The sequence below is a fragment of the Balaenoptera acutorostrata genome, chromosome 10 (assembly GCF_949987535.1).
Source record: "Balaenoptera acutorostrata chromosome 10, mBalAcu1.1, whole genome shotgun sequence".
NCBI classification, from domain to species: domain Eukaryota; kingdom Metazoa; phylum Chordata; class Mammalia; order Artiodactyla; family Balaenopteridae; genus Balaenoptera; species Balaenoptera acutorostrata.
In genome coordinates, this window is record NC_080073.1 from 90,155,296 (window position 1) to 90,165,676 (window position 10,381).

Sequence of the window (10,381 nt, forward strand, 5' to 3'; positions counted from 1 at the left end):
CCAAACCAAATACCAACAGGCCTTAGGAAATTCAAGGCACTTTTTTCTCCTTGCATATACATCTCATTAATACTGTGCCTGATGATTATAGAAAGTATAAATCTCCACTAGCTGAATGTGTGCTAGTCCCAGATTTGGGGGCAGGAGGGGGGGAATCTTTCCTCTTAGCCCTTCTGGAGTCCACTTCTCCAGGTCACCCTTACTGTTGCTTTTCATTTACATGAATAACCACGTTGGTCATGGCACAAAACGGAGATTTTAGCACCACGTGAAGCTGTTTTTGAGGAAAACGCATACTTTTATATCTCGTAACTGGTAATGCCTTTCTCCACCACAATATATTGATAATTTAACAGGCATATTTGTTCTTAATCTGTGGGAAACAATTCTAGCCGCTAGTAACTCTGGGCAAGTCAAGGAGAAAGCAGCTTTAGGACCACAAAGTTAAAAAAAAAAGATCAGCCAGCAGGTTTCATCTGTAAGGAATTCTGTCCATGTTGCCCCTCCCCCCTTTTAAAAATTCAAGACAAAGGGCGCTTATTTAAATAGGGTAAACTCAGAAAATTCCTAGAAAGCATGTAGAGTTGACACATACTCAGCTGACAGCATCCTTTCAGGGTTAGGGCCTGTGAAATCTCCGCGAGAGGAACTTAGTAATTATTCCTCAATAAGATGGCATTTAACAGGCCTCTCTGAAACTCACTTGTTTCAAAGCTAAGGCAGATGGTGTAGTTTCTAGAAACCATAGGGCCCTTCCAATCTTAGGCTTTGGGCATAATAATGACAAAAGTCAAGATTTAGGGTTCAGTTCCAGCTGATTTTATTTCCTTCTCAAAAAAAGTTATTTACAGAAGGTATATATCAACAATCTGACAGGCAGTGAACTTGACATGATTAGCTGGCATGATTTTTTTCTTTTTTTTTCCCCCAAACATTGTTTTTTGTGGCCTTGAATTTTAAGACAAATATTCTACACGGCATATTGCACAGGATGGATGGCAAAAAAAAGTTTAAAAACAAAAACCCTTAACGGAACTGCCTTAAAAGGCAGACGTCCTAGTGCCTGTCATGTTATATTAAACATACATACACACAATCTTTTTGCTTATTATAATACAGACTTAAATGTACAAAGATGTTTTCCACTTTTTTCAATCTTTAAACACAACAGCTATAAACCTGAACACATATGCTATCATCATGCCATAAGACTAAAACAATTATATTTAGCGACAAGTAGAAAGGATTAAATAGTCAAATACAAGAATGAAAAACGCAGTACATAGTGTCGCGAACTCAAATCGGCATTTAGATAGATCCAGTGGTTTAAACGGCACGTTTTTGTTTATAAAAAAAGTGCAAAAAAGATGTGGTTTACAAGTTAAAGCTACAGGATCCCTTTTTGCTGTAAATGCCCCAGTTTTAAAGCCTCTGGATAAAACAGTATTTTGCTTAAAAAATTTGTTTTTCTTAAAATCATACAGTGTTTGGCTAATTCTCCTCCCCCTTTTTATAGGACTGAGATCAAAGGATGGACACTGGTGGCAGGTTAAGGGATACTGTCACTTTAAGAAGCCTGCAGATTGAAGTGTAAACATGGAGAAATTAGGGGCTGATTTTTTTAAACTGTGAGATATTAACCAGCCGCCCTATTATAAAATCAGGAAATCCAAACAGCGATTTACACCGATTAACACCCCCTTTATATATTTTTTACAAAAATACACTGAGAAAATAATCAAACGTTTTCATCTCTCTTGTCTTTTTTTGTTTTTTTAAAAGTGTCAAAAGTCTACATTTAAATATAAAAAATTAAAAGTTAAAACTCTAGCCCTTCAGTGAAGGAGACGTAAAATGGCGTGGGTAACAACAACTACAAAAAAAAAAAGAAAGAAAAAAAGGAAGGAAGGAGTAAATAAGGAAGTAAAAAGAAAAAAAAAGCAAAAGAAAGAAAAAAGGGACAAAATAAGAAAAAAAAATGTTTGGCCAGTATAAATACGTCCACATATAAAATGGCATCTGATTACATTTACAAGGAAAAAAAAAAAAAGAAAAAAAAAAAAAAAACGAGGATGGAGCATCGGTGAGGGAAAAAAACACGTCTTCTCATTTACACCTATAAGGAATAAACACATACACACTGAGAAAAAATTTGGTCCTGAATTGTTTTTTAAAGTCCAGCACAGATTTGAGTTGCGTTTGAATCCTTTAAAGAGTTAAGAATGAAAAAAAGCTGGTGATAATTTCTGTCGTAGGAATCAAACATAGCGCCATCTATCTGCTTTTTATATTATCCTACACTATTTTAAAAACTGCTCAACAGTCTTATACAGAAATCTTTAAAAGATAGACAGGATAACATGCTATATTAACCCCACCAGTGAAATAATCCAACACCATCACGATTCCGATTAAGAGAAGCAAAAAACCTTTTTTTTCCCCCCGACACCACTCGCCCTCCACTGCCCCGGTACCACATCAGACAGTCTCCTCTCCTCCGCGCCTGCGGGCCTTGAAGTCTCACCTCACTGATTTCAGAGATGCGGGAGGCGGAGGCCCAGGAGACGCCGCCACCTTCTCCCCAACGTGCAAATCCATTTCAGTTTTATTATTCGCCCCTTTCCAGTTCGTGTCTTTCTCCTCCCCGCCCCTCGCCCTGGCTGGTGTGGCTTTCCAACTAGGTTCTTGGGTCATTTCCGAGCGCCGGTCACTCAACATCTCCTCCTCCGGCTGCAGGGGCAAGAAAAAAAAAAAAAAAGAAAAAAAGAAAAAAAAAAAAAAGAGAGAGAAAAAACCCCTCCAAAAACAAAACGGGAATTCGCCAGCGTGGAGTCTCTCAGTCCCGGCGCTCGGGTCCGTGCGACCCTCCAACATCCGCCGTCGGTCAAATTCGACTCCCCGGAGCCTTCTGTCTTCTTGGGGGAGGGGGAGTTGGCGGAGAAGAAGGATGGGGGCGGGGATGCTGAGAACAAAACCCCCCGGGGGCGCGCTGGATTTTTTTTTTTTTCCTCCTCCTCTCCGGATCAAAAACCAAAAACCAAATATAAAACACCAAGGGGGCGATGAGAGAGGAACGAGATTCCTTCAGTCTCTTAGAAAACTACCAACTCGGCTTCTGGCCGGGGGTGCAGACAAGTCCGGAAGCTCGTTGGAAGCGGTGCGGGGCGGGGGGGGGGGGGTCTCTTCAAGCAAAGGGGAGGAAACTCGAAGTCGCTTTTTCGCCATCAACAACAACATCAAGAACAACAATAAAAGGTCGCCCCTGTCTACCTCCGCCTCCGCCGCGTCCCTCCGGCCGGGGAGGTGGGGGATGGGAGCGCGGGTCCCCAAACGCCGCCGCGCTGCTCTCCGACCACCGGGACGCGGCCCAAGCCGGCCCTGCTCACTTTTTTTTTTTTTCCTTTTCCTTTTTCCTTTTTTTTTTTTTTTCCCCTTTTCTCTTGCAACTCTTTCTCTGTCCGCATTTTTTTTTTCTTTTTCCTCTCTGCCCCCTCCCCCCGCCCCCCGGCCCTCTTCTCCCAGCCCGCGCGCCCTTCAATAGGTGAAGACCAGGTTGGAGATACTGGACTCCAGCCAGTCTCCCGAGATCATCTCGCTCACCTCGGGCGTACAGTAGTCCGGGAACTCGAAGTGCGAGCCGGAGCCAGGCTCGAAGTTAAAATCCAGGTCCCGGTCCAGCGCCGACGACGAGCTGAAGCTGCCCAGGGACATGCTCTCAAAGTTTGAGCTGGGGTTCAGGTCGAGCAGATCGTCTTCGAACTCATCGTCCGAGGACGACGAGCCGGAGGAGGAGGAGGACGAGGAGGAGGAGTGATGGGACGAGGCCGACGAGGACGCGTGCGAGGGCGCGCTGGACGGGGCGGGCGAGGCGGCGCGCAGGCTGGCGTAGCTACGGTGGTCGGCGGGCGAGCGGCCGGCGGCCGGCGACGAAGCGGCGCTGCTGCGGCCGCTCAGGCTCGGCCCGTCGGGCGAGCAGCCGGCGCCCCCCTCCTCGTACAGGCCGAGGGGGTCGCTGGGGTCGGCGCCCGCGCCCACGCCGCCGACGGGCGAGGACGACGCGCCCAGGCCGCCGAACAGGTAGACGCGCTTCACCTTCTTCTCGGTCAGGTGTTTACCCGGGGCCGCGAGGCCGGCGGAGGCCGAGGCCGCCGCCGAGGCCGAGGCGCCGGGAGTCCGCGTCTTGTACAGCGAGTGGTGGTCGGCGGCCGCGGCGGCGGCGGCGCCCAGGGGCAGCAGGGCGGCGGCCCCCGCCTGCTCGGCCGCGAAAGAGGAGGCGGTGGTAGCCGCCGCTTTCCCGCCGCCCCCGCCCGCCAGGATGAGCTTGGCGTGGGGCTTGCCGACCCCGCCGCCCGCGCCGCCCGCCACTTTGGAGCCGCAGCTCTTTTTCTGCGCGGGTTTGGAGTTGGCGCCGCCGCCGCTCGCGCCGCCGCCTCCTCCCCCCGCGTTGCCGCTCCCGCCACCGCCGCCGCCCCCGTGGCCGCCCCCGCCGCTGCCACCGACCTTGTCGCCCTTCTCCCCCAGCTTGGAGGAGGAGGCGGCCGAGGAGCCGGAGTTAGCGTTGCCGGACTTCACCTTCTTCCTGGGCCGGTACTTGTAGTCGGGGTAGTCAGCCATGTGCTTGAGACGCAGCCGCTCCGCCTCTCGAATGAAAGGGATCTTGTCGCTGTCTTTGAGCAGTTTCCAGCGTTTGCCCAGCCGCTTGGAGATCTCGGCGTTGTGCATGTCGGGCGACTGCTCCATGATCTTGCGCCGCTCGATCTGCGACCACACCATGAAGGCGTTCATGGGCCTCTTGATGTGCCCGCTCGGCGTCTTGCACCAGCTCGGGTCGTCGGCCTTGCCGCCCGTGGAAGCGGTGGAGCCGGGAGTGGGGGAGGAGGCGATGCCCAGCTCGAGGCCGGCGCCCGAGTCCGAGCTCTCGCCGGCCAGCAGCGCTTCCGTGTTCTCGGCGTTGTTGGTTTGCTGCACCATGGCCCCGGCTCGGCGGGCGCCCACGCGCGCTCACACCCTTGCGGCGGCCGCGGCGCAATCGCCGGGCCCTCCCGGCTCCCGGGGCCAAGCGCACGCCGAGCTGGGGCACGCGCGCGGCGGCCGAGCGGGCGGCTCAACTCCCGGCCGGGGCGGAGGTGGGCGAAGAGAGAAAAGCCTCCAAAAGATGCGGGGCGGGAGTACTCCGCCTCTTGCAGAGGAGTTATAGTTCCCAGGCTGGAGAGTCTCCCTCCCTCTCTCTCTCGCTCTTCTCTCTCTCACCGCGCCGCAGTTTGCGCTGTCTCTCGGCTCTTGAGTCCTGGAGACCGTGCTAAAGTGGAGAGGAGTTTCTTGAATGCTGGTTGCTGAAGCTTCGAATGCAAGTTTCTCGCCGCCTCCCAAGCAAGTCTGTTTTTTTTTTTTTTTTCCTTCCCCTGAAGCAGTTGATTCCAGTTCACGAGCGTTCTCAGGAGCTCAGGAAAGCGACATAGTCTCTATCACTTAGTCCCTCTCCTACAATGCAAAGCAGAAAAGACTCTGGCTCCAGGACTCTCTGTGGGCGGAATCGGTACTAAGGAGTTTGTGCAATTATTTTGTTGCAAGGTAGGAAGCCAAAAAGCCTTCATGCAACAGACTGGCATGAATAAATGTATGTTTCCCCCTCCCTTCTGCAAGAAGGGAGCTGGTAATGGCAGAGTTCCTCCAATGCAGACTCTTAAAGAGCGTGCAAGAACTAGAGACCCGGGAGCGAAACAGGCCTCTTCCCCTCACACACTGTTTCCCTTGCTGCAGCTTAGAGCAGACCCCAATTCCGCCTCGCGTCTCTTTATCCTTTCCCAGTCTTGGCCGCGGCCAATCAGCCGCTGTAACCAACGCTTCCTCGAGCCAAGCCCCTCCCCCGGGCTTCCCATTGGCTTGGAACCCGATGCAATAATAATCTCCGCGTGCAATGAGAAGCTCCAAATCTGACCTCATTCCAATTTACAGAGCAAACTTTTTAAAAGGGCTAGAAGTACAGCTGAGATTTCTGCTGCCTCTTTTCCTTTTGCTGTGCGTGCCTGCGTGTGCGTGTGCGTGTGTGGTGTGTGGTGGGTGAAGAGGATGTTAATGCATGAAATTATTAAGGGGAGAGACGGAAATGTATTCTAACCATTATGTTAGATAACAAGGGGCTTAGAAGGGGGGGAAGGGTGAAATACTGTAAATGGAAGCTCTCTGCTTAAAAGCCAAGTGATTATTTTTGTTAGTTCTTTTCAGTATTGGAATAAAGAATCAGCCTCTAGTGCAAAATCTGTTCCTCGGCTCTTTCATAAAGCCAAGGATGTAAAAGGGGGAGGCAAAGCCATGACAATAAATCAATAGATATTGAAAATCATTAAGAAAGCGGTACCTAGACACCTGTCATCACAGTTATTTTAACAATTCCAGGTACAGCACAGATGTTGAAGTATTGTGTAAATCCCTTCAGAGCTATTTTGGTGCTGTTTCTGGAAGGCAGAGAAGAGGAATTTTTGCAATAATTACTTGCTCTCTTAACCAAACAAGGGTTAACTATGGTCATTTAATGATTTAAACTCCCCTATAAATCCTGGATAGCCCAAACAGAGGAGCTTTCCACTGGAACACATTAGGCAGTGTTCCATAGTTAACTCAATGGGAGAATTTCCGTAGAGTTTTGTGTAAGGTGATAATGGCGAGTAAAGGATGGGAATCAATTTTACTTTCTAAATATTTGTTTTCCACATTTTCAAAATTAAAGATAGCTTCACTCTCCATCCTTCTCTCCCCCACACCCTCCTCCTCCTTTCCTATATATATATTTTTTCTCCTATGTTTGTTACTTCAATCAAATGGAACTAAAAGGCCAAGGCAAAGAGAAACTGTAGAAGGCAGTGGTACTGGTAGCAGAAGAGAATGGAAACTCTGGATTTATATTAGACCTGGCTGCTAGTCCTTCTCACTGGTCCTGTGACCCTGGGGATGTGACCAAGTCTCAGTTTTCCTCATCTGTGAGGTGGGAACACTAGGAACTACTTTATATAGGGTTGTTGTGAGGGTTCAATGAGCTTGATGTATAATAAGCCCTCAATGAATGCAATTATCCTTCCCTTGATAATTCAGATTCCAGAGACACTCCTTAAAGTAGAAGCAGCATGTTGTTCAAGAGACTAAAATCGAGGATGGCCACCAATGTGAAAAAATAATTACAGGTCATGGATATGAACCATCCAAGGACCACAGTGGCAACCTTGTCATCCCAATGATTTGAAAAGAAACTTCATGAGCATCGTGAAGAATGCGGCAAAGAAAAGGTGCCTAGGTAGTCAGAATACATGTTAATTTGGCCACAAACGTTTGTTCCAAGGTATGAAAATTAAAATTTTAGTAAAACTTGGTCTTCCCTAACACCATAATAGTAAACTGTTTTTCTACAGGCCAGTGATAAGTGGTTAGGTAGGGCTAACCCAACACAATTAGGTCAGCTTTCGATTCAGATCAAACTAGTGCTAGGCAGCAGATTTCTATTTATCTTGTCAAACTTTTGAAGTATGTAGGCTGGCGAGAGGCCCAGGTTGTCAGATTTAGAATTTTACTGGAAAGAACACCCTTTGGAGACATCTGACTGGATCTCTGAGGATCAACCACAAGCAAGAATGTTTTTGTGGGTAAAAGCAAATAATTTTTGACCAGTAGTTACCCAAGTTATATATTTTTTCCTTTAGAAGGAGAAACAAATCTTGAAAACAAACAAAAAACCCACAGGCACCTCTTTTGCATATAACAAAGTTGGGTGTGTCATCACACTTTTCATTTTCTTTAGTATTCCCACTACAGCACACCCCTACATGTTACCAATCTGACATAAAAATTACTCTAAGAGGTCTATTATTTATAAAATCAATATTTTCACCAGAATAAAAAAAAGAATAAATACTACGTTTATTTTGGGATTTGCACCAACTCATGATTTGAGGGTATGGCTAGTTTGTGATATTTCAGTCAAGGTGAGTGAATAATCAATGTAATTGATTATATTTCCAAAGCCATTTATGAGTCGACCAGTGAATATGATCAGGGAAAGGTGGAAGTTAATCAAAGCAGTCAGAGTACTTTTGTTTATGTTTAAAGCACGCACACGCGCACACACAAAAGCACACAGAGTTTTTAAAGTGTGTACTAAAAATAATATCCACTGGCCTATTTCTATTGTTAGATGTCTTTTCTATACTTCAACAAATCTAATCGATGTCTTTAAGACATACCATAGTCACATGCCATTAAGGGAGAAAAACTGCCAATGAAACTAACATCCCCATGGTTGTAAGACACCTGAGATGTTAAAAATGAAGAAGTTCTTCTTAGAATGAAGAAATATATTAGTAATTTCTATTGACTATAAGATTATTATAGTATATATGAATGCTTAGACTTCTGAAGTAGGTTTGTTCTTATGTGTTAGTAGTCCTCTTAAAATGTAAGAAAACATGTGACAAATGGCCTTTTATTAAAGTCATCTTTCTCACAAACTGAGTATGTGCACACTGGAATGTATTAGGCCTCTGAATACCAAATAATGAGATAAGATTTCTGTGTTCTCATTACCTAACTTCATATGCTTTGTAACCAGTTTTCCATTACTGACATTTTTTCCCAAATACCAGATATTTGGTGGCCCCTACTAAATCAGTACTCAGTGTTCCCTCTGCTGGCTTTGCAGTACATGAAGTAATTCTTAATGCTACTCTTTAAGCCATATTAACAGTAAACCAAGATAAAAAATTTTGCAGAAAAATTTCTGTTTTAGAATAATAGACTAATTGTCTTTATTAGCAATGATGCTAGACATTCCAAATTTTGAATTAAGGTAAATATTTTATCTTATTTTATTTAGTTTCCATTGAATAATGGAACTCTATTTGAGATGTAATGTAATATTTGCTAATTCATTTCTTTTCTTCTGCTCTCACACACCTGAACAACATAAAATCTCACATCCATAAAATGGTATGGGGTATAGATGGAAGTAAGATTCTATCCTACTGCTAAATATATTTCTATAGTATAGAGGGAGAAAAAAAACCTGAAGGGAAATTAGTTTAACAAATCTCTTAGATTTGAACTGATTTGCAAGATTTTGCCTTGCCTTGGTTGTAGAAATTGTGACTGTAGGACCTGGTCTGACCTGACAACTATTCAGTTCAAAGAACATAAAGAGGGGGGTGGGGAAACCTGCCTTTGTTACTTTAGCAGACAGGGAAGAAGCCTGAGAAATTGGATGTCATTGGCCTTTGCCAACTGAAAGGCCCCAGGCTTTTTGGTTCCACACCTTATGGAAAAGAACCCTCCATCCGAAGCTGATTTACTTCTCAATCAAGTAGACAAACATAACTTGCACTTCATCTTTTTGGGCTGATGAAACTGTATTGGAACTGAACTTCCCGGGGAAGGGGTGGGGTTGTATTGAAAAACAATGTATGGAAGTAATTCTTATTTACAAAATATCAAAATAGGATTTGAGGTAAAATGAAGTCCACGAATTATTTTTACTCTTGGAATAAACTAAGAGATAAGAACCCTGCATTTCTAATAATTTTTACCATTTTCTCTCCCCTCCTAACCAGTGACTGGCACCTGGTAGGTGTATGTATGCACTTCATACCACCGCTAACTCACTTTTCCTTTCCTTTCAATTTTCTCATGAGAACAAGCAGAAAATGAGTGTTTGCACCGGGCCACGTAGATTTGAAGCACGAATACGAGCTTCTGTCCCATTTCGCGAAGCAGGAGCAAGGCACACCCATCGGGAACCCGGGTTTGCTCTGCCATCAGCCGGCCCCCAATCCGGGGAGAAGCAGCCGCCAGGTGGCAGCGCTGAGCCTCTCTGCGCCCACGAGCAGACGTGGGAAAACGTGGGGACGGTCGGACTTCTTTCTTCTCCCCCTTCCTCCTCTCCCGAACCCCTATCATCCTCCACTACTCTACCTTCTTTAGGTAGCAGTTTAAACGATCAGCGGTTAATGGGGTGTGTCGGTGAATTCTGATCTTTTTAAAATCATAAATCAGAGTTTAGGGCAACGAACCGCCGCCTCCTGTTCACTTGTCAGAAGCTCCCAAAGACTGGGGACGCCAAGGCTGGCTCCCGTTTGGATCTAGTAACTGAACCGGGAGATTATCAATTACCGTGTCAGTGTCTTGCCGAAGCCGGAACGAGTTAGAAGGCACTCTCCGAGGCGCGCCTTACTTAAGGACTAGGAAAGGCCGCCCCTCCTCCTCAGAAGATGGTTTCCCCCGGCCCGACGCCTCGCCGAGCGCCGCGACTCGGTGGCGCAGGCACCGCGCTCTTCCTGCCCTGAGCTCGGCGAGGATTCGGCGGGGATTAGCGGTGCTCAGTGTCGCTCCGCCGCGGCGGCTG

The 10,381-nt window shown here is 46.6% G+C and overlaps 1 protein-coding gene across 1 annotated transcript; it reads right to left on the reverse strand.

Annotated features, from left to right (window-relative positions):
- Window positions 1-758: 758 nt before the first annotated feature.
- SOX4 (SRY-box transcription factor 4) lies at window positions 759-5,762 on the reverse strand. Its single transcript, XM_057554577.1, has one exon. It carries the CDS (start codon window positions 4,969-4,971, stop codon window positions 3,535-3,537), a length of 1,437 nt encoding a protein of 478 aa, XP_057410560.1. The 5' UTR covers window positions 4,972-5,762; the 3' UTR covers window positions 759-3,534.
- Between the last annotated feature and the right edge of the window lie 4,619 nt (window positions 5,763-10,381).